The sequence below is a fragment of the Schistocerca nitens genome, chromosome 6 (genome assembly GCF_023898315.1).
Source record: "Schistocerca nitens isolate TAMUIC-IGC-003100 chromosome 6, iqSchNite1.1, whole genome shotgun sequence".
Taxonomy (NCBI): Eukaryota; Metazoa; Arthropoda; class Insecta; order Orthoptera; family Acrididae; genus Schistocerca; species Schistocerca nitens.
The window spans coordinates 469,217,049-469,241,252 of record NC_064619.1 but is presented as its reverse complement, the minus strand read 5'-3'; the positions used below and the strand labels follow the sequence as shown (position 1 = coordinate 469,241,252).

Sequence of the window (24,204 nt, the reverse complement as noted above, 5' to 3'; positions counted from 1 at the left end):
CTCGTCATCCCCAATTCTGATGGTAAGTTTCGCGCTGTTCTCGTATCTGATACCTATCGTTACTTTCGTCTTTCTTCGATTTACTCGAAATCCATATTGTGTATTCATTAGAATACTGATTCCTTACGAGTGATCCTCTAATTTTTCTTCACTTTCACTGAGGATAGCATTGTCATCTGCGAATCGTATCATTGATATCATTTCACTCTAGACTTTAATCTCACTCTTAACTCTTTCTTTTATTTCCCTCATTGCTTCTTCGATGTGTAGACTGACATTAGAGGCGAAAGACTGCACCCTTGCCTTACATCCTACTTAATTCGAGCACTTGTTTCTTGGTCTTGCAATCTTATTGTTCCCTCTTGATTCCTGTCCGTATTTTATATTGCTCGTCTTTACCTATAGCTTACTCTTATTTTTCTCAGAATTTCGATCGTTTTGCACCATTTTACGTTGCCGAACACAATTCCTATGAACGTGTCGTGATTTTTCTCTCCAACCTCTGTGACTGACCTTATGTCGATGTCGATTTCTCCTCAACTGAACTGCCTACTGAGCTATTCATTATCGCAGCACCTGCAGCTTCAGGGAATTTCAAACGAATCTATTCATTTCTCAGTTCTTCTGTATCCCACTTCTTTGAGCATTGATTCTTCCTGAGAAGTCTCTTAAATTTCAACCTACTCTTCATCATCACCAAATTGTCATCTGAGTTTATAACTACCCCTGGGTACGCCTTACAATCCAGCAACTGATTTCGGAATCCCTGCCGGACCATGAAGTAATCTAACCGAAATTTTCCTGTATCGCCCGGCCTTTTCCAAATATACCGCCTTTTCTTGTGATTAATAAAGAGAGTATTGCTATTTCCATGTGAAAATTATTGCAGGACACAGTTAGCCTTTCTCCTCTCTCTTTCCTACTCTCAAACGCATATTATCCCTTACACCTTTTTTTCTATTGCTTCCCCTACAACCGCTGTTCAATGCCACATGACTATTAGATTTCCATCTGCCTTCACGTACTGAATTTCCCCTTCAATAATCGTATATACTTTCCTTATCTTTCCCTCCTCTGCTTGCGACGTCGATATGTACGCCTGAATTATTGTTGTCGGTGTCAGTTTGCAGTCGATTCTGACGAGAACAACCCTATCACTCAACTGTTAACAGTAACTCACTCTCTGCCCTACCTTCATATTCATAACGTATCCTACTCCTGTAATACCATTTTACGCATCTGTTGATATTATCCTAGTGTCATCTGACCATAAATCCTTCTGACTACCCTGACTCCCACTCTATCTGGACTGGACATTTTCAGATTCTCTAGCTTCCCTACCACTTTCAAACTTCTGACACTCCATGCTCCGACTCGTGGAACATTATCCTTTCCTTGGTTTTTTACTCATTTTCTCATGGTTATATCCCACTTGGCAGTCCAAAAAAATGGTTCAAATGGCTCTGAGCACTGTGGGACTTAACATATGAAGTCATCAGTCCCCTACAACTTAAACCTAACTAACCTAAGGACATCAGACACATCCATGCCCGAGGCAGGATTCGAACCTGTGACTGAAGCAGCAGCGCGGTTCCGGACTGAAGCGCCTAGAACCGCTCGGCCACAGCGGCCGGCTCTATTAGGCGATCACATTGGCGTGTACACTGTACAGTGCACATGCCGGCATCTCTGCTGTTTTACACTAAACGAGTAGTGAGATGACGTTAAATTTATCTGTAGTATTCAGCCATGTGGCATGATTTTAGATCCAGAAACATGCTGACAAAATCGTTGGCTATCTGCAACGCTGATTTTCGCGACCTAGTTGACACAAGGAACAACACATATAAGAGACAAATTGCACTTTATACTTTTAAAATATTCCAAGTCAGCTAAATACAGCAAATAAATACCAACAGATCGCTTTAGAACATTTTTAAGTATAAACCCCATTTCATCCCCTTCACTATCCTAGAGGTATTATGGATACCTTAGACCCAATGTAATTTTATGCAAAAACTGGATCAGATAATGAGCAAATTTGATTGAGTTACAAAGATGAGCTGATATGTCATTGTCTTTGAGGGCCACACTCCCTCCCGTCCCACCTCTCCGCACCCACACATACACACCTAGCCTGCACTTTGTCGTAGGTGGTATGTGGTCGATGTCGATGAACTTCCTTCCCGATCAGCATCATTCACGCATGTGGGGCGTTGGTCAAATTGTTTGATACACATACTCCAGAATTTACGGTGAATACTTGTGCAATTTAAACGTTTCGCCCACAAGAATTGCACTGTGCTAGGTACTTCAACTACGGAGCACGTTTCCCGTTGCCAGGCCATTTCACTACCAGTCTGTATTGCATCTGCTATCCGTATCGCAGTGGAATCGTATCTGCAGGAAATCCAGAACACGTATTCTCTGCCGACAACACGCCACTCCTGTTATGATGGTCTTGGCGTGGGATGATATAATTACTTCCTTTATGAATTTTGCAACTTCTCTTTGTATTACTTAGCCACCAAGTTTAATCATTTCTATTGAAACACCATCTTCAGGCACATTTTCTTACTTCACTCTTGAAATGACTGTATACATTTCATTTCGCTTAATAGAGTAATGTCATTAATTATGCTATTAACTAGCAGTTTTTCCAACTCGTCTCTTGCACTATAAAATATTAAAAGAAACTTTGAACTGTTAGAAGGCAAATTGCTTACTCTCAGTGATTAGTGTGCCCTCTGGCACCTTAACAGATGAAATGTGGCATCTACCTAACGTAAGTTTCTATGTAGTCATCTCCTTACTCTTACTTTTTTACATAATCAGAAATGATGACAAAATAAAGATTATTTGAAGCACAAGAAATTTTTATTAATTTCTCCATGTTTTGGAGAACGCTACTGCTCCGCAATTGCGTACTGAACTAGTTAATTAAAAAGTTGTTTATTTTAGCCCATGACCGGTTTCGACATTTTTACTGAAGTCATTTCCTAATTGAAGCTGAAACTGACATTGTAAATGCAAACAAAAGGAGACGAATATTTGAATACTTTAAATAACAGGAATGAGGGAGTTTCGACATGAAAAAAACTAGATGTTTACAAATAAATAGTATAAGAACCTAAAAAATGAGGAATACGTCTTACATTGTGCTATACTGAAGCAAAGTCAGGTAATTACGAAAGTTACCATCCAGTAGAGCTAAACGTTATTTTCCTAACAGTACAATAGGAAAAATCATTATAAAAGCTTCACAGTTTGATACGTTGAAGGTACTGGCGTGCTTTAGCATTCAAAGGAACTATATTTTCATATGTTCTAAATTTTAAATTACAGTGAAAAGCTGAAGATAGTTGTTAAGATTTAATTAAATTCTACATAATTGTAGTTTTCCAAGTCCAGTACAAGAGTAATGTTTAGGAATTACAATTGTAGAATATATTGTAATGATATTTTCTTTCTGTGCTTTCCAGAATACCATTGTTATAACAAATCTGTGGAGCGTACATATGGATGAAAATCTGTGGCGTGATCCGAGTAATTACCGACCAGAAAGATTTCTGGAGAGCGACGGCACGCTTACTAAGAAGGACTACACTCTGCCCTTTGGTGCAGGTAAGTTAGTGATAACGTTATACTACTTATTCACTCATCATTTTTTTAAAATATGTCCATTGTAATAAAGTTGTGTCTGTTATTATTAGATAAGATAATGTACATCAACCAGCACTTTATCCATCTCATACACACATAATTTTCATTTGTTTACAGTAGCAATTCGCTTATTGCCTTGTGCATACAAGTTATTAGTTTTTAGCAATTTTTTTTTATTTTACCAGCGGTGTATCAAACTGAAAAAACTAAGAAATATAAAATCAAGCAAATTTTACAATTTTCATTGTTAAGTTGAAAGTTGACAAAAATATCGAATTTAGTCACGAGGTGGCAGAGAGGTGCTCCTATTTGAGAAGAGTTGGATGAAAATCGCTGCAGAACCAGTCATCTTGAATTACTTTTCCCCTCAGATAACTGTTTGGAAATCCTAAAATGCTTCTCTTACTGAACAGCTTAAACATTATAATTAGCATAAACGATTTATAAATTTTAGCCATTAATTTGTCCCTCTACAGTTTCGAGCATCGCAAAAAAATGGCTCTGAGCACTACGGGACTCAACATCTTAGGCCATAAGTCCCCTAGAACTTAGAACAACTTAAACCTAACTAACCTAAGGACATCACACACACCCATGCCCGAGGCAGGATTCGAACCTGCGACCGTAGCAGTCGCGCGGTTCCGGACTGCGCGCCTAGAACCGCGAGACCACCGTCGAGCATCGCAAATGAAAGGTTTTAGAATTTAGTGTTCTAAACGCTGACAGTCAAATTATATTTATATAGGTGTAGTGTAACGACGTAAGTTTTGTATAAATGATTTTCTTTTGACATATGACCATGTGCAGACTTCGTCACCTACGTCAGTTACAAAATACTTCAAAATTATTTAAATTCTTTTTAAAATTGTCTCTGAATGGTTCTTGAACGAAACTGTAATTAAAACATCATCATTTGAGTCGTATGCGCAGAATTACGTCACTCAGTCCAATTGGTTTGCGCAAACTTTTTTCGGTTTAGATGCCATTTGTTTCTTCTCAGAAATTATATTAATGCAAGTTATCTGCTTTAATAAATATTAGAACCACATTGAATAAACTTTCAAGACCCAAACTCGCGATGAACGTTGTCAAAAATTAATAATCTTGTCAAATAAATTAGTAATACTTCTTCCTTAACATAATTCTTCATAAATAAATTCTCGGAACACGTATTTAAACTTTTGTAGTATACACTAGTTTATTATCTTCCTATATACTACATATAGACGTGAACCTGAGCCTTGACAAGATAGGCCTGAACATTTACAACATGATTAAACTTTCTATGACGTCATTGTTGTAGAAACATTACAAATTCTTATTTTTTCAGTTTTTAGAAGCACGACGCTACAACTCGGTTTCAGGATCTTCTGTTGCTCTTTGGCTGTCGACCCGCGACGTATAGTGGACAGCAATTTTCTCTCTGGTCCCGGCAGTGAAGATGCTGTCTCCGTTCGTTGCGCCGCCCTCTCCGTACATGAAACATAAAAATAAATACAAAACTTTAGATAATTCACAACAATTACAAATATTACAAAATACGTAAACAAAACACTAAATTAAACTTATATTCACCTGCAAACTGGGCTGACACTGGTGGATGGGTGACGCTTCAATTTCACGTCCCACTACATAGGCTGCCCTGTGAGATATACTTTTTGTGCCTCAGATTATGTACAATTAATAATGACAAACTTGAGTGCATTTGGGGATACCAGTTTAGGGAAAACGTCATATATGGTTGTGAAGCAGTTTTTAAAACTGTGAAGTAGGTGAGACTGCACTATCATTTATTTTTGTGTCAACTCGCATTTGTTACTGCCTTTGTCACCCAATGACAAATTTACTGTTATACCTAAGGAAAACTAACTGTATAAAGTGCAAAGGAAGAACATTGCTGCGGAAAGAAATACGTTAAAATCGGCGCGGGTCAAGCATGTACGTAAAAGTTACAAGCAATAGCTATTTGTTGTGCGAATTCCGTGACACTACAAAAGTAATTATGGCGAACGTTTCTTTCAGAGAAATCACATTCCGTCCTTGGAGAAGACTGTCATACTATCCCATTCTTTTAATTATTAGTATCAAACACATCAGCAATATGCTAAAAAATATTATCAGTTTCGGCCATGCACTTGCCATCTTCAGTTTCTGTACATCATAGACGGCAGCTGGAAAACAATTGACAGCGACGACGAATTGTGACCTATGGCATGTACAATCTGTAGATGCTACTGTATGGCCGAAACCGATAATGATTGCTGCCCCAATTATAAATGTGATTGTGTCTGAAACAAAGAGAGTGGCTTTAATAACTGCACAATAGCTTCCTGAATAACAGATTTTATAAGCATTGCTAGCGGTATTATCTTATTTACCAACACCATAGAATTAAATCCCATACTGCTCTCAAACATTTTCAGTTACTGGTTCATAGTCATTTCATTCAGAAATGTATGCTAGAGAAAATGGAGAAACACGTTTATTAGTTTCAGAAAAATTCCAATGTAATGGAAGCCCTGTCAGGTGAGTTTCAGTAAGCCCTAACTAACAATGTTTCAGTGGTACCGTGTCACAAGAGAGGATCTTTTTTAATTCCTTTTTGGAGACATATTTTTTTTAAGCTGTCTCGTACAAATTGTGCAGTTGATACATCAGGAATTACCTGTGGAGAAATATGTTACATTTCGTTTTTGGCAGGTGTTCAGTAGGCGTTCAGGCAGTCTTCCCTGAGCTTAAATGCGTGCTTAATACCTTGGGGTCATTTTATCGATCTAGTGATCGATTTGTAATCACATGAAGGAGAGTGCACTAAAGACCGCAATAAGCATTTTCCGGGAATCTGTATTGTTCCTGTTGTTGTGAGCCTTGAGGTTGTGCTATGTGAAGAGTTTGTGAATATTACGAATTCTACATATCTGAGTACTGTGTACTATATTAAAGCTATTTACAAGATACTGTTAACCCCTCCGAGTTTTATGGTGACTAAAATGCTACATATTTTTAGAACTAGATACATAACATAGCGACGATTACGCCATACTTCGTCAGTCGTACACCATCTTGTTCCACGAAATGAAAAGGCTTTTACCATGGAACACGTGATATTTGCAAATGAACTGAGTTTCTTCAATAAAGAGTTAACTTATAACTTGTTTTTCGTCATACTTCTTAAATTGACTTCCCTTTCTGATTACTGGTGTGTAGTAGAGTAATAATGTAATACATTGATTATTAAATACAGTCTTGGCAAGATTTTCTCGGTTGCAAAGATTTTAAATTTGAACAAAATACTTTTTCCTAGGTACATGACCGTATTGTACCCTGAAACAGTTTTTCACATGGATAAACCTTACTTTTTTGGAGTAATCTTTATAATTTATGAAAAAAGACTGAAGCACACATACACTGAGGTAAAAAACTCTTGGGATAATGTGGGTCGCACCTTCTTTTTCCCGCCGTAGGGCAGCAAATCGACGTGGCATGGATTCAAATAGTCGTTGGGTGTTTACTGCAGAAATAACTAGCCGTGCTGCCCCTTAGCTGTTCATAATAATGAATTTGTTGCTGGTGCAGGATTTTGCACACTAACTGACCTCTCTGTTACGCCCCATAAATGTTCCGTGGGATTCAGGTCGACTGATCTGGATGGCCAGATCATTCGCTCGAATCGTTCAGAATGTTCTTCAAACCAATCGTGAACAACGGTGGCTCGGTGACATGGTGCACTATCATCCATAAAAACTCCATCGTTGTTTGGAAACATTAAGTCCATGAACGGCTGCTAATGGTCTTCAGCTAGTCGAACATAAGAGATCGGCTCAGTTGGACCAGCGAACATAAGAGATCGGCTCAGTTGGACCAGCGAACCCATACCATTCCACGTAAACACAGCCCACACCATTACTGAGCCACAATCTGCTTGCACAGTTGTTGACAACTTGGCTCGACAGTTTCGTCGGGTCAGTGCCACCCTCGAATCCTACCATCAGCTGGTACGAACGCAAATCTGGATTCATCTGACCATGCCACGGTTTTCCATTCGTCTACGGTCTAACCGATATGGTCACGAACTCTGGAGAAGCGTTGTTGGCGATGTAGCCTTGTTAGCAAAGGCACTCTCGTCGGTCGTCTGTTGCCATATTCCATTAACGCCACATTTCGCCACACGCCACACTATCCTAATGGATACGTTCATCATACGTCCCATTTGTCTGTCAGCACTGTTCGCGGTCATGAAATGAATGACTTCGGCCAGTACGTTGACCGTGGTGAGATGTGGTATTCTCGGCACTGTCTTGACACTATGGATATCGGAATATCGAATACCCTACCGATTTCCGAAATTGAATATCACATGCGACTAGCTCCAACTACCATTCCGCGTTCAAAGTCTCCTAATTCCAGTCGTACGGCCATAATCATGTTGGACACCTCTTCACATAAATCACTTGAGTAGAAATGACAGCTCCCCCAAGGCAGTGCTCTTTTATACCGTGTGTATATGATTACTTTCATCTGTATATGTGCATTTCGCTATCCCATGACTTTCCTGTCACCTTACTGTAAAGTGTGTGTTATGATTTGAAAATGGGAAAAAATATTAAACTTCTATTACAAGGCTGGCTAGAGACGAATGTTTGAAAAGTGTTCCAAGGTAAAACACTCTTACCTACGTTTAGTGTTGTGAAATGAATAATTGAATCAGGTCATCATCTCAGCCCTAGTGATAATTGGAATAATTTGCACCACACTCTTGACATGCCTCCAAATAAATACTCAAACAGTAAAATCAGGAGAACACGCTAGACACAGTACAGCTCCTGTTTGACTAACCCAACGTCGCCCAAAGACGCCAGTTAGGTGTGTTCGCGCATCAGCAATGTAATACTTGGGGCTCCATTGTGCCTCGCAGCTGTCAGCTCAGTGCCCAGCAACTTCCCCCTTGTGGTACACAGAAACCGATGGTAAGCTGGCTCAATTGGTTGGTAGTAAAAGTACGGGAGATTCTTATAACCATGGGAACCTTACTGCAAATAAGCCCATTTCCTGAGGCAATGTGCGTCACGTGGCTGTGTGATCGTACACAGCCAGTCAGACAATGTCCTTTGTCCTCCAGGGCACTCATCACGGACGGCTGTTGAGGTCTAGCGCGTCAGTGAGTGTGGTCCTGCTGAACTCTATATAACTTACATAGGTCATTGGGGTGATCTCTGTTCATACACACACACACAAAATGGCTCTGAGCACTATGGGACTCAACTGCTGAGGTCATTAGTCCCCTAGAACTTAGAACTAGTTAAACCTAACTAACCTAAGGACATCACAAACATCCATGCCCGAGGCAGGATTCGAACCTGCGACCGTAGCGGTCTTGCGGTTCCAGACTGCAGCGCCTTTAACCGCACGGCCACTTCGGCCGGCACACACACACACACACACACACACACACATACACACACACACACACACACACACACACACACACACACACACACACACACATATATATATATATATATATATATATATATATATGAATTACATAGGTCACTGGGGTGATCTCTGTTCATACACACACACACACACACACACACATATATATATATATATATATATATATATATATATATTATGTGACACTAAGATCTTTATTCCAATTACTAGTTTCGACAGAATTGTGCTGTCATCTTCAGACTGGTACCACATTCTGTGAAAATAAAATAAATAACTGGTTATCTGCACAACATACAACCATTTTTTGGAATGGCCCAAATTTTACCAAAAACTTTTACATACCTTTGCGTATAAGTACGCACACATGTGTCGTCGACATTTTGAGAACAAAAGTGTAAATATATTAAAAAATTCCCCGTGGTTTGTCATTTGTAAAACAGAATGCTCCCAGATGGGTTGTTAAATGAATAAAAGGTAAGAATATAACATCTTTGGCACCAATACAGTTAAAACTACACGCTATGTCGACGATCTCGTGTGGACTGAACTGAGACGTCACAGAGCCCCTGTCACTTGCCATGTAAATGTCAGGTGACGCCATCATATTGGAAATTGGAAATTTGTGGTAAGGTGTTATGGGACCAAAGTGTTGAGGTCATCTGTCCCTAAGCCTACACACTACTTAATCTAACTTAATCAACTTACGCTATGCACAACACATACCAATGCCTGAAGGAGGAGTCGAACCGCCGACGAGGGTAGCCACACAAACCATAAAAAGGCACTTCAGACCGTGCGGCTATCCTGCGTGGCGCGATGAATTAACCGGCGATATTATTATGTTAGGTCATGTACACTATGACATTAGCATATTATTATTTCCTTTTAAGCACCATATTTTAACTATCGATCTTTAGACATACTGTAGATTCAATGTGACAAGCAAATGTTTTTATTCTTATCATGAAAAATAACTTTTAACCATTCCTTACCTTCCCTGCCCCCCTTCCCTCGTTACCTTGCTTGCCCCCATTCCCCATCCACTTCCCCGTATCCTTCCCTCCCCCGTAACCCCTCCTCCCCCCCTTCCTTCTATCCTCTCATCCTTCCACTCCCTCCCATTGGTTTTTGGATTTATTGTTCTTTGGTGCGTACATTAACTTTTATTATGACTAGACTCGGATGTATTAGTCAATGGTAATTATAGCACTCTGTATTCAAGCTACAAGTGCCCCATCGGGACCATCCGACCACCATGTCATCCTCAGCTGAGGATGCAGATAGGTGGGGTGAGTTGTTTGGGGAAAGAGACCAAACTTCGAGGTCACAGTCTCATTGGATTGGGGAAGGACTAGGAAGGAAGTCAGTTGTGCCCTTTCAAAGGGAGCATTCTGCCATTTGCCAGGGGCGATTTAGGGAGATCATGGAAAACCTAAATCAGGATGGCTGGAAGCGGGATTGAACCGTCGTCCTCTCGAGCGCGACTCCAGTGTGCTAACAACTGCGCCACCTCGCTCGGTGGATAGGAGGAGCATGTGGTCAGCATACCGCTCTCTCGGTCGTTATGATGGTATTCTTTGACCGGAGCAGCTATTATTCAGTCGAGTAGTTCCTCAATTGCCATCACGAAGGTGAGTGCATCCCGAAAAATGACAATAGCGCATGGCGGCCCAAATGGCCACCCGTCCAAGTGCCGGGCACGCCCGACAGCACTTAACTGCGATAATCTGGCAGGAACCGGTGTATCCACTGCGGCACAGCCGTTGCCAATGGTAAGTATACGGTGTAAATAAAAAGATCGTCATATGCAGTGGGCAAGCTTATTGGATATTGTGGTGTACCTCAGTGTATTGTAGCACATAATGATAATCTAGGAGGATTACAAACGTTCGTTACCATTATGTTTTTCCATATGTGTAATTTATGTTGGTGAAATGCGCCATATCTGTATATGTGAATCAGGTGTAAAGATTTACCTTTGTCATTTGTGTAGTAAATAATATGCTTTTTACATTGAGTAAAATTTTCATGATTTCAATATATCGTCGGTCAATACGATGGCGCCACCTGACGTCTACATGGCAAGTTACAAGGGCTCTGCGGCATCTCAGTTCAGCCCATGTGAGGTCGTCGACATAGAGTGTAGTTTTACCTCTGCTGGTGCTAAGGATGTTGTACTCTTACCTTTTATTCATTTGACAACCCATCTGGGAGCATTCTGTTTTACAAATGTGGGATTTGTAAATGTATTTACACTTCATACATGAACGTATACTCAGAGCTATGTAAAAAATTTGTAAAATTTAGGTCATCCCAGAAAAATGGTTGTACAGCAGACTCCACCTCCTGACACTCCTGCCCTGCTGGACATGGGGTCTGCATCCTTCCACCATACTTCACACCTACAAACCCTTGATCCGCCCCATCCTCTGTTATGCCAGCATAGCCTGGATTTCCGCCCCTCCCAGGTTATATGAATCCCTCCAAATCCTAGAACGCCATGCGCTCCACCTCACCTTCCGTATCCGCCTTCCATCCCCATGTGCATCCTCTACGACTTCATCCCCTTCCCCCACCTTCTCCTTTTCCTTGAACACATCTACACACTATATATTGTCCGCCGCACTGATCCCCCTCACCCCCTGGTGTATCCCATCCTCTCCACCCCTAGCCTGTTGCCGCATCTTTACCGTTGTGTCCCACCCTCTCTCCATCTCCACACCCTCCGCCTCCTTTCCCAACGCAACTTCCACCATCTATGTCTCCCGGATGATGAGCTTCACCCTGACATCTACTCTTCCTACCAACTCTAACCCCATCTCCTCCTGCCTCCTCCTCAGGGCTTCCTCTCCTCCCCCTCCATTCTCCTGAGCAGCTTTCCCCTCCTACTCCCCCTTCCTCACTTGTGCCCCCCTTCAGTGTCTCTGCAGTCCCTCCTACTTTTTCATCCCTCTCCATCTCCTTCCCCACCAGTCTCCTGCCTCTTAGTGTACCCGCTGACACCCCTACTCTTTTCCTCCCGCTGCCTCCCCTGCTGCCCCTTGCTCTACCCTCGTTTTCCATCCTCTCCGGCCTCTCCCTCGGCAGGTCCCACCTGGCAGTTTTATTATTCATCGTGTGTGCTCCAAGTGGGTTTTATGTGTGTTGTTCTGGAATATTTTTAATACTGTGACCGACTTTTAACCTGAGTCCTCGTCCTCTGTAGGTTCCTTTCCCCCTCCCCCCACTTCATTTTCCCTCTCCTTCCCCCCTTTTCTTTCCCATCATCTGTCCTGGTTCGCCCTGTCTGCCCTTGGCTGTGGTGTGTCATATTTGTGCCAACTTTTTAGTGCAGTGTTCAAGTGAGTATTCAGTGTTGTGCGTCTTTCCTAAGTGTTGCGAACAGAAATCATGTTGTCGCTGGGTGTGAATTTTATCTCTCTTGCGAACAGAAAGCAGACCGTCGCCGTATTTTTTAATTGCCTGTCTATTATTTTACTTGGCTGCTTCCTGTGTTTTTTTAGCATCATCAACCCTTTGTTTTATGTTTTAGATTCCACAATTTTCCGCCATTTTATCATTTAAGTCACCGATTTTATCGCCTGCTTTTATTATTTACTATCTTCATCTTTTTAAAACAAATTCTGTAGGCTGAAGAGCGGCGTACTAAGCTGCTGCCAGCCCGTCCCCTTCGAGGGGAATCGAAACTCAATAAAGCAAAAAATAAATAAATAAATAAATAAATAAAAGTTTTGTAAAATTTGGGCCATCCCAAAAAAATGGTTGTATCTTGTGCAGAATATCATTTACCTATTTCCTTTTCATACAGTGTAGTGGCAATCTGAAGACGACAGCACGATTCTGTCGAAACCAGTAATTTGAGGAAAGGTATTAAAATCAAGCAATCTTGGCTTTCACAAAAATATGTATCTGCTGAACTCGTCGATTCGATAGCCGCATGACAGTTTTGATGTTCTGACAATCGCAAGCTTATCGTTGAACGATAAGCCACACTCTCTGCATCCAAAATGGTGTCACTGTGTTCCTCCTTCATACTTGAGACATAAAATAATCTCTCTCCCAGCGCAAAGTATCAAGGGATTGGAAAAAAAGCGTAACTGACTCCCTTATACAGCAAGGGGAAAATAAGGGACCCATAAAATTGCAGACTAATATCCTGAACGTCTGATTGCTGCGGTATTCTTGAACATATTCTCAGTTCGAATATACGAGGAACTTTTCTATCCACAAATCAGTGCGGATTTAGAAATCATCTTGCATGTGAAACTCAGATTGTCCTTTTCTCGCGTGATTTCCTATTCCATATTGGACACGGTGCTCCACTGCAGACTATTACAGAAGGTACGAGATATGTGGGTGGCTTGAAGACTTCTTAAGTGATAAAACCCATTACGTTGTCCTCGAGGGCGGGTGTTCATCAGAGACAAGGCTGTCATCAAGAGTGGGCTAGGAAAGTGTGATAGAACCGCTGCTGTTTTCCGCGTACATAAATGGTCTGCCGGACAGGATGGACAGCAATCTGCGGCTATTTGTTAATGATGCATACAAAAGAAGGTGTTGTCGTTGACTGACAGTAGGGAGACACAATATGACTTACAGTTTCTAGTTCGTGTAATGGATGTCGGCTTGGTCTAAATGTAGAAAAATGTAAATGCATGTACGTCAGTAGGAAAAAAAAATACCGCAATGCTTGAATATAGCATTAATAGTGTTCAGCTTGACAATCTCAATTCGATTAAATACCTTGGTGTAACACGGCAAATCGATACCAATGCAACTAACGCGTAAATATATTGGTAGTGAAGGTGGATAATATGGTTGACTTCCTTTAAATGCAAACATTTTATGTTAGGCTTTACCGTGACTGTTATTGACATTAAATGAAACAACAAGTTTACTGTTACCAGTTAAATGAAACAAGTTTACTGTTACCAGTCACTGTTACCAGTGACTAGTAACAGTAAACTTGTTGTTTCATTTAATAGTTGACTTCCATTTATTGGGAGAATTTTAGGAAGGTGTGTTTCATCTATAAAGGACACCGCATACACAACACTCGTTCTTGGGTACTGCTCAAATGTCTCGGATCCACACCATATCGGATTAAAGGAAGATATCGAAGCATTTCAGAGGGGGCCTCCTAATTTTGTTACCGGTAGAGTAGATCAGTATGCGATTAACACAGAGATGTATCGTGAACTCAGGAGGGAATACTTACTCAGAAGACGACTTTCTTTCCGCGGAACAGTACTGAGAAAATTCAGATAACCAGCATTTGAAGCTGACTGCTGAACGATTCTACTGCCGCCAATGTACACTATGTGATGAAAAGTATCCGGACAACTGTCTGAAAAGCGGGCCGCGGTGGAGAGCGGTTCTAGGCGCTTCAGTCTGGAACCGCGCTGCTGCTACGGCCGCAGGCTGGAATCCTGCCTCTCGCATGGATGTGTGTGATGTCCAAAAGGCTAGTTAGATTTAAGTAGTTCTAAGTTCTAGGGGACTGATGACCTCAGTCCCATAGTGCTCACAGCCATTTTTGAATCTGTCTGAAAATGACTTAGAAGTTCATGGCACATGCTGGAATTCAATATGGTGTTGGCCCACACTTAGCCTTGATGATAGCTTCCACTCTCGCAGGCATACGTTCAATCAGGTGCTGGAAGGTTTCTTGAGGAATGGCAGCCCATTCTTCACTGAGTGCTACTCTGAGGAAAGGTATCGATGTCGATCGGTGAGGCCTGGCACGAAGTCGGCGTTCCAAAACATCCCAAAGGTGTTCAGGGCAGAACTCTGTGCAGGACAATCCGTTACAGGGATGGTATTGTCGTGTAACCACTTCGCCACAGGCCGTACATTATGAACAGGTGGTCGATCGTGTTGAAAAATGCGGTCGCCATCCCCGAATTGCTCTTCAACAGTGGGAAGCAAAAAGGTGCTTAAGACATCAATGTAGGCCTCTGCTGTGACAGCGCCACGCAAAAAACGACCACACCACAACGCCACCGCGTCTGAATTTTACTGTTGGCACTACACACGGTGGCAGATGATGTTCACCGGGCACACCCACACCCTGCCATCGGATCGCCAAATTGTGTACCGTGATTTGTCACTGCACACAACGTTTTTCCTCTGTTCAATCGTCCAATGTTTACGCTCCTTACACCAAGCGAGCCGTCATTTAGCATTTGCAGGCGTAATGTGTGGCTTATGAGCAGCCGCTCGACCATGAAATCCAAGTTTTCTCACTTCCCGCCCAAATGTCATAGTACTTGCAGTGGATCTTGATTCAGTTTCGGATTCCTGTGTGATGGTCTGGATAGATGTCTGCCTATTACACATTACGACCCTCCTCAACTTTCGGCATCTCTGTTAGTCAACAGACGAGGTGGGCCTGTATGCTTTTGTGCTGTACGTGTCCCTTCACGTTTCCATCTCACTATCACATCGGAAGCAGTACATCCAGGGATGTTTAGGGGTATGGAAATCTGGAACTCGAGAGTTCCGCGGAGCGCCCCATTCTGCTCTCTCGCGATGTCTAATGACTACTGAGATCGCTGATATGGAGAACCTGGCAGCAGGTGGCAGCACAATGCACTTAATATGAAAAATGTGTGTTTTTGGGGGTGTCCCGATACTTTTGATCAAATACTGTACATATCGATACCTGGCTTGTGGAGTATGTATGTTGATGTAGATGTTCACATACATCAGTGAAAAAAAAAAAGAATATATGGTCTACGAATTAGCTACCTTTTCTCGAAACTGATTGAATCTGCTCATAAGAAGAAGTCTAAGAGGAACCAACAATATAGTGTCACGCATCATTGTTTGAATTCGGGGATCAGGTGTGCGATAAACACCTTGCACACACTTTTCTCTTCCTCAAAACATTCTGGAGAACATGTTTCACTTGATTTAAAGATGTTCTTCCATTGCGATTTGTGGCAAAACAACACTAACACACTACGGTCGCACGTCCATTGCTTAACCATGCCCGCTCACATCTGACTGGTCTAATGCGGCAGTCAGCTGTTTACTAATAACTGTTACTTCAAGCTCCCACCGCCATTAGTTCGCTGAAGTTGTTTATACGCCAGGAATATAATCAGTCTCGAGACTTTGGATGGACTGTACAGTTTTAGTAGTAGATAAACAGCTAGAAGACGGGTTGATTGACACGAAAATGAAATCAGCCTACAAAGGAGACTGGTTATTAAACACTCGTGCGTCCCATCTTGGAATACTGCTCAAGTCTGTGGGACCCATGCCAGATAGTACTAACAGGAAATATTGAACGTATACATGCAACGGCAGCACAAGTAGTCACAGGTTTGTTTGAGCCACAGGAGAGTGTCACACATATGCTGAGAAAGCTGGCCTGGCAGACGGTAAATTATAAACGTCAATTGTCATGCAAAGGTCTATTTACAATATTTCACGAATCGGTATTGAGTATCTTTGGATACGTTACACCCCTTACGTATTGTACGTTGTATGGACCGCAGAAACATGATTAGATTCATTAAACTATTGACATATTTGTCGTGAGAAAATTCAGAACTGCATTTCAATTACATGCTCTACAGATACATTCAAGCAGTCACTCTTCTTGCTCTCTATACGGAAATGTAAGAGAACGGAATCCTAGCATGTGGTACAACGATTTTATTGCTGGTATATAAACGACGTCAAGTGCAGTAACTGCGGTGGCAGCTTGCGCAAACAATTGCTAGTAAGTAATCTCTGTGAAGCACTTCACATTGGTTTGCAGTTATGATACTTTCAGTTTGAGTTCGGTTCAGGACATGTCCGAAAGAACAGACACCATATCCATATAAGTACATAGTTCTGGCAATACCGGCCATGACCTTCTTCTTCTGTACGGATGCACACATATTCCCCGAACTCTTACGGGACTTGGTAAGAATGTCTTCCACGAGTAATGAGTGTGCTGAGGTGAAAGGAGTGCGTGAATATACAAGGTGAGAATGTAGGTCTCGCGGGAGGCGTGCGCGAGATAGTCCCTGCAGTCGCATTATCCTCTGTGCCCTCGGTGGCTCAGATGGATTGCCGGCACGGTAACTGAGCGTGTTCGGTCAGAGGGTTAGCTGCTATCTGTAATAAAAAAACTGAGTTAATGGATCCACGACGAACTGAAACGGGTGTCTTGCGACGTCTGCCCCGAGCAGATAAAATGAACAAAATGAGATTTTTTTTTTTTTAAGTATGGGTAGAGGGTCTGCCAGGTAAACGGGAGATCCTGGGTTCGAGTCCCGGTCGGGGCACACATTTTCACCTGTGTCCGTTGATATATATCAACGACCGTCAGTAGCTGAAGGTGTTAAATTAATTCAAATTTTGATCCTGCACTCATCGGCGAAGACAGGACTGGGCGCTGTCGAGCACGACACCGCTCTCCCAGCGTCCTCCAAAACCAAAGCGTGCGTTTGTGTTGCAGTGTCCTCGGAGTACATACGAGTGGTATTTTATAGGCAGCGATCATCTGCTGGTGCTAGTCGCCGTGGGCGATCATTACGAGGTTTTGTATCTCACGATATCATGTTCCCATAACCCTTTCCAGTTTGGATTGTGTCATACGGGGCGATCAAAAAAATTCCGTTTGAGGTCGTTGCTGCAGCGTGTATGCGACCCAGCATGATTCCGATGCGGGTATGTAAGCACCCACATGGACTTAACAGATCAGTGTGGCCTCCGAACCGAAACTTTTTGATTGTCCCTTATGAATCTTTCCTGTCTTTTAAAATGTATATAAAAGCGAAACGTCTGCCTAGATGGCTATCGGAATTATCAGACATATTTATAAAAGCGTTACCTACCTCACATATACGCATGAACATTGGGTTACAGTGATTAATACATAATAGTTGGAGTTGGGGGACACCATACTACACTGCGTAACACAATTAAAGCATGACTTTTTCGAAACTCCGTAAATTTCTCTCATTCAAACACAGAAGTTTGAAATTTTGCTCAAATGCGTGTACAACCTTCCTCTGTCTTGGTGCAAAGGCGTGGAGCCCTGTAACGTCACTGTCGGCCTCGAGGACGCTTCAGACAGCAAGGTGTCGACACATCCGAGAAAAGGCCACCGCTCAGAAGTTTGCGTGATGTGTAACATGGGTTTATGATATTGCCCTCAAATTTCTCTGCAGTTCTTGGCGAGCGCCAACGTGGAGATGTCACGCCGTGGATAGGTCGTCAGACCCCCTTTTACCCACATTTAACCCACTGTTTTGACTCCTCTGCCATGGATGTCAGGACAACGACGTGAAATCACGAGGAAAACATTTCAGACAAACCGCCGCTCAGTATTGACGCGAAAACATCCCTGGGGTTGGCATAAAGGGCTTCAATGGAAACCCCTTTCTTTGGGGCGTTGAATCTCACACAATACCTTGACAGCCCGCCAATTCCAGATGTCTACCTGCAGGCGTCTAGGACTTCTTCGAGGTTGTTTTTGTAAAGGCACAATTTTAAAATTGTAAATAAATGTGGACGGGTGCCGAAGTGGGCGTCTTAGAGGGGAACTCTCTGCTGCTTTACCACGCGTGTGTCAGTCACCCCTCCCCCCTCCCCTACCGTCCGTGATTAAGCCTCGATGAAGATCAAGCACCGCAGGGGGGGGGGGGGGGCGACAAACAGGAAGGCTGAAAATTCGTAAGCACCCTTTGCTGCTTCGGATAACGTTGAAAATTCGGTCATTGGTTTTGAACGGCCGTTGGTGGCTCTACAATTTACGCGAGAGGAAAAATTGCGGTCATTTTGCACTCCAAATGCGTACCGTCACGTTCACTAGGGACGTACGCCCACTGTGTCCTTAGAAAAGATAGAAACGTTTGGGCGTATCAGCAGTTTCTAAGGTTGTGAAGAACGTTCTCCTATCGCTCGTCGCGTTGAGCACTGCCTTTTCCGTTCTTGAAATGTTTGGGACTCAGCGGAAGGGGTGTGTTCATTGACAGCCTTTAGGCCATCCCCTGAGGATTATTTTTAGTGACGATTCTAAGTGGCGGTGAGTTTAAAATTTTATCCTTGCCTACCCACAAGAAATGGCGTGATTTTAACGCTAGCCGTAGCCGATGACGTCCACCGCACAGGAGACGAGTTTGTGGCTGGCCACTTCAAACCAGTCAGAATAGTAACAACTCCCACTGTGTCACTCAAGCTCAGTGCAACTAAGGGCCCAGCCGGATTAGAGCCAGTTTGATTGCTAGAGGCTGCATTTCATACCAAGTATACTCCACTACCCCCCCCCCCCCCCAAAAAAAAGAAAAAGAACACCACTTAAACACAAAATCATGTATTCTTCATACTACAAGCAAAATAAGTAAAACTTCCTTATTTGCCATATTTTGTTTTGTTTTGTAGTCTTAAATGACCAGTCGTGTAGATGAAGGTGAACAAGTAGAGTCCACCTTCCTATATTTCTGAAAGGCATTGAGGTCTGTACCATTTCATTGACAAGGTCTGATTGTAAATAATATTTATATAAATATTTGCCAAGCGAGAACAAGTTTTAACTACAGAACCTTGTGTACTATAAGGGAAGAGCAGACAGTGAAGAGAAGAAAAACTAATATTCGATGTTCCCCAAGTCTAATAGAATAGCCAGTGTTATCCACATAGATTAAATAAGCATTTAACATGTCTCTCGAACAGTTTGCCATCGATATTAATGTCTACAGGAATGAATAGTCACTTGCATGTTGCAAGAAAATGCAGGATGACTTAGACAGGATGCTCATTTAGTGTTCTGGGAGGCAGATCTAATTAAATGTGAATAAAAGCATCATAATTCCTGTCAAAATGAGAAAGAAGTCAACAGTAAGTGGTAGTTTTCTGGAGTCACTTACAGAACTTGAATATCTCGGGGTAATATTAGAAAGAAACATAAAATAGAAGAAAAATGTGAAATCAGTAGTAGAGAGGTCAAAGTCAAGTCTTAAGCGAGACGGAAAGATTCTAGAAGAGTATAGTGCCTGTATGTGAGGGCACATTTACCCTGCAGCCTCACTGCTGGCGGCTCGCTACTAGCTGCTGGCACATCCCACACGACTGCTCGCAGGGGGCCTTATTACATTTACGCTGCAGCCCTTTTGTTCTCTTCTCACCGGGAGTCAACCACGCTACACTTGTTCACGCAGCTAGCCCAGCCAAGCACGGCACTTATCAGCGTGACCTTGAAGCAGCCAACCACGGTTGAAATTTGAGTACATGCGGCGATTGTCGCGCGAGCAAACCACAAAATTGTTTATCGTCACCTGGCGAGAATCTTAGAGAGCTGAGCGGCGAGCAGTAATGGTGCTGGTTAAATGGACCAGTAGGCTTGATTCACTATCACCGGGCCATGTCGGCGAACATAGAGGTGGCAGCGTAAACGCTCTCTAATAGAAGACGCCTACAGAATGCAAGTGTGACCTGTTCTTCAACGGTGCTCCGGATTATGGAATCATTATCAAGCAGGTCTAACAACGGATATTGATGAAATTCAAAGATGTGCAGCTAAGATTATAATTGGTCAGAATTGCCCATGTGAAAGTCTAATAGAAGTGCTTAGGAAGTTTTGATGGAAGTCACTGGAAGAACAGTGACTTCCTTGTCAATATACCCTTTTGGGTTATTTTAAACAATTTGCCTTTGAAAATTGGTGTAGAACTGTTCTCCTGATTCTGTGGTATATTCATATAGTAACCGTGAGAATAAGATAAGGACGAGGGCATTAAATGAGGTATATAGCCTCGCTCCTTTCACACATGAAACACGGCGCGGAATGGTTAAACCTTGGAGGAAGCTACCTACCCCAGCCACTATACGATGGCTTGCGTAGAACATGTATAAATATAGCTGGAAAGACAAAAACTCTACAAAGTTAACTTCTCATGGTTGGGATTCACAGTCATATAATATTTCTTAAAAGACATCATAATCGCCGTTAACTGTATAAAATATTTATTGTTACTATTGCAATTTCGGCCTTATGGCCATTTTCAAGTAACACTGCAAGGTTACCTAAACACAAAAATACAAAAGTGAAGTACGGGGTGTATATACATAATTAAGCAAACATTTCATTTAGAAAGTAGCTCAATTATAAAAATTGGAGATGAATGTACATTACTTACATTCTGTCAGAATATAAGACTATTTGACGACGATATCCACTCATGTCAAATAGTTTTATATTCTGACAGAATGTAAGTAATGCACATTCATCTCGAATTTTTATAATTGAGCTACTTTCTAAATGAAATGTTTGCTTAATTATGTATATACACCCTCTGCTTCACTTTGGTATTTTTGTGTTTAGGTAACTTTGCAGTGTTACTTGAAAATGGCCATAGGACCGAAATTGCAATAGTAACAATAAGTATTGTATAAAGTCAACGGCGACTATGATGTCTTTTAAGAAATTCTACAATGTGATAATTAACAGAAATAAAACGATAATTGATTGTTTGTTTATGTGTCAGTAAATTCGTTATTTAGAAGTGTAAGTTGCCACAGAAGCATGAAAGCCTCATAGTCATTTATTATTTCAATAGTAAAATTAATAAGTTCTAAGATAAATATGCAAATATTAATATTGTTGAAAAAGCACATACAGCACGCTCTTAAGCTATTTTAAGCCAGTTTTGCAAGGTACCAATTGCGACAGGTTGCCCTGTGTGGTGTGATTGGCGTAAAAAAAAAGTGAAAGGAATCTGTAATCTGTCATATTGAAGGTTGAAGGAAAATATTCAAGGAGGTTCTGAGACAGAATGCGAGTAAGTGTTATGTAGCTCAAAGTCTTGGGATACTTCACTTTTTACTAAGAAAATTTATCCACAGTGGATCAATAATATCTGCGAATAATCATTGTCTGTGGACAGTGGAGAGACAACACAATGGCCAAAAGTGAAGAACAGAATTTTTTCGAACGACTACTTACATGAGTTCTCTCGCCTAATGTCAGGCGTTTGTATTGAGATATTCAGTTATCGAAGAATTAAACATTCATTAAATTTTACATGTAATGGTAAACTAAATTAAACTGATTGAGTGTTATCATAACGTTGATGAAGAATCAAACGTGATCCAAGCCATAATATTCATCTAAGATAATAACTGCACCAATTTATAGGTCATTTATAGAAACTCTTTCCCCCCTCATCTCAGATCGTCCCATTTAAAAAAATAATAATGACTACAACAGCCAACAATTATGTGCAAATTGTTACATATTAAATGAGTTTTCTATAAAAGTTCCCTTGGTCTCCATACAGACACGAAGCAAGAAAAACACTAGTAGCCGAAGCAAAAAACTTTGACTTAATTTGCATGTATTTGTCATTCTGCTCGCTTGGAGATTATTTTTCTTTAGTACATTGCTACTACTTTTGTAAGATCAAGTTCTCCGTATACTTACAATATTCAGACATTTAAGTACAAAACGTAATTTACCTGTGTGTTATGACTAATGTCTGACACATATTACATGTAGTAAAGTGATAATCAAAATAAAATATTATTATATATTGCAGGCAAACGGCTGTGCCCTGGAGAGACATTTTCCCGCCAGAACTTCTACCTTTTGTGTGGAGCTCTTCTGCAGAACTTCACAATCGAGCCAGATGGCGTACCGCCACTGGATTCCAACATACCTGGCTTAGTTGAAACTCAGCCGTCCTTCTGGGCCACGTTCACTCCTCGTTGACTGAGGGGCGTAAGTTCCATTGTTCAGGATGTGAAATGGAAAATAATGATTGCTGACAATCAAACTATATTTGCTTACCTGATGTACCTTTCAAGTCTCATACTGAAAGATTATCGAGGTACTTCTTTGCATATATAGACAATTGTTTGTATAATCGGGATTCTTGTCATATGATGAAATAAAACCCATTCATCCTAACCATAAAGTGTGCCATTTGATTGTATCACAAACTGCATTGTAAGGCGTAACTGAACTGAATTGTGTATGTTTAAGCTAATGCAATAAATGACTCTTTTGATAAACTCTGTCAGTTTTAGCTCAGGATCTTTGCCTTTCCAAATCAGTTCTTTACAAAACAGGTCAAATAACATTCAACAGACAAACTCACACCTCTAGCCTTCCAGCACCTCTATCCAGTGAGTTTTTTTCTATGTAAAAAGAGCTCTGTGTGTTTACATTTCACTTGAGTATGAGTTCTCTGAAATTCGCCTGCAGAATACCCACTAATGTCACACAAGTTACTAGCTTATGAGAGTAGTCAGTATTCTTTCAGGCTTAAGCATAACATCCACTACTATCACAGGTAGTACAGACCTGCACCTATACACACAGTCTACCACTTAAGGGAAAGCCAGGGTCCTTAGTTTGAAAAACCCATAGCAGTTTCCTGGCTTGTTCTTGTGCTATCCGAACTCATATTCCTGACTGCATGGCCTCATCATCAATAGAATGTTTAACTCCTTCCTTACCTTTAATTTAATGTGAACAACGTTGTCTTTGTAAATATGGGTGATCCAAAAGATGAAAATATAATACTTCACAGAATAATATAGGTAGAGAACTTAAAATTGACACATATGCTAGAAATGATATGAGGTTTTATTGAAACCAAAAAAGTGCATACAATGACAAAAAGGTATTGCTAAGTTTGATACAAAAGCAATAATTAGCGTAACAATTGATTTTTAGCAAAGATAATGTCCTTATAACAAATGCTCAATGTGTTGGCCATCATTCATGAAGAATAAATTGAGTCGAGGGACAATGCTGTGAACAGCACTGTATGGCATATCAGGATGTATGGTGAGGAACTGCTGTGAGATGATCGCAGTAGACTTGCGACCTCAGGCAACCTCGCAACCAGTAATCATTCGGATTAAAGTCTGGAAAGCTAGGAGGCCAAGCATGGTGGAAGTGGTGGCTCAGCACACGATCGTCACCAAACGATGTGTTCAAGAGATCTTTCACACGTGTACCAATATGGGGTGGAGCGCCATCCTGCATAAAAGTCATACCTTGGAATGATGCGATTCTGTAACATATCGGCGTACCTCACACCTGTCTCGCTGACAGTTTGAAAAACAGCATCCAAC

General features: G+C 41.5%; 1 protein-coding gene across 1 annotated transcript in view; it reads left to right on the top strand.

Moving 5' to 3' along the window:
* The window catches only part of LOC126262382 (probable cytochrome P450 304a1), a 99,642-nt gene extending 76,509 nt beyond the window's left edge, over nt 1-23,133 (top strand). Inside the window, exons 7-8 of the mRNA XM_049958979.1 lie at nt 3,483-3,624; nt 22,659-23,133. Of these exons, the coding sequence (XP_049814936.1) occupies nt 3,483-3,624; nt 22,659-22,831 (315 nt within the window). The 3' untranslated portion in view covers nt 22,832-23,133. The remainder of the gene's footprint in view (nt 1-3,482; nt 3,625-22,658) is intronic.
* Nucleotides 23,134-24,204: the final 1,071 nt, after the last annotated feature.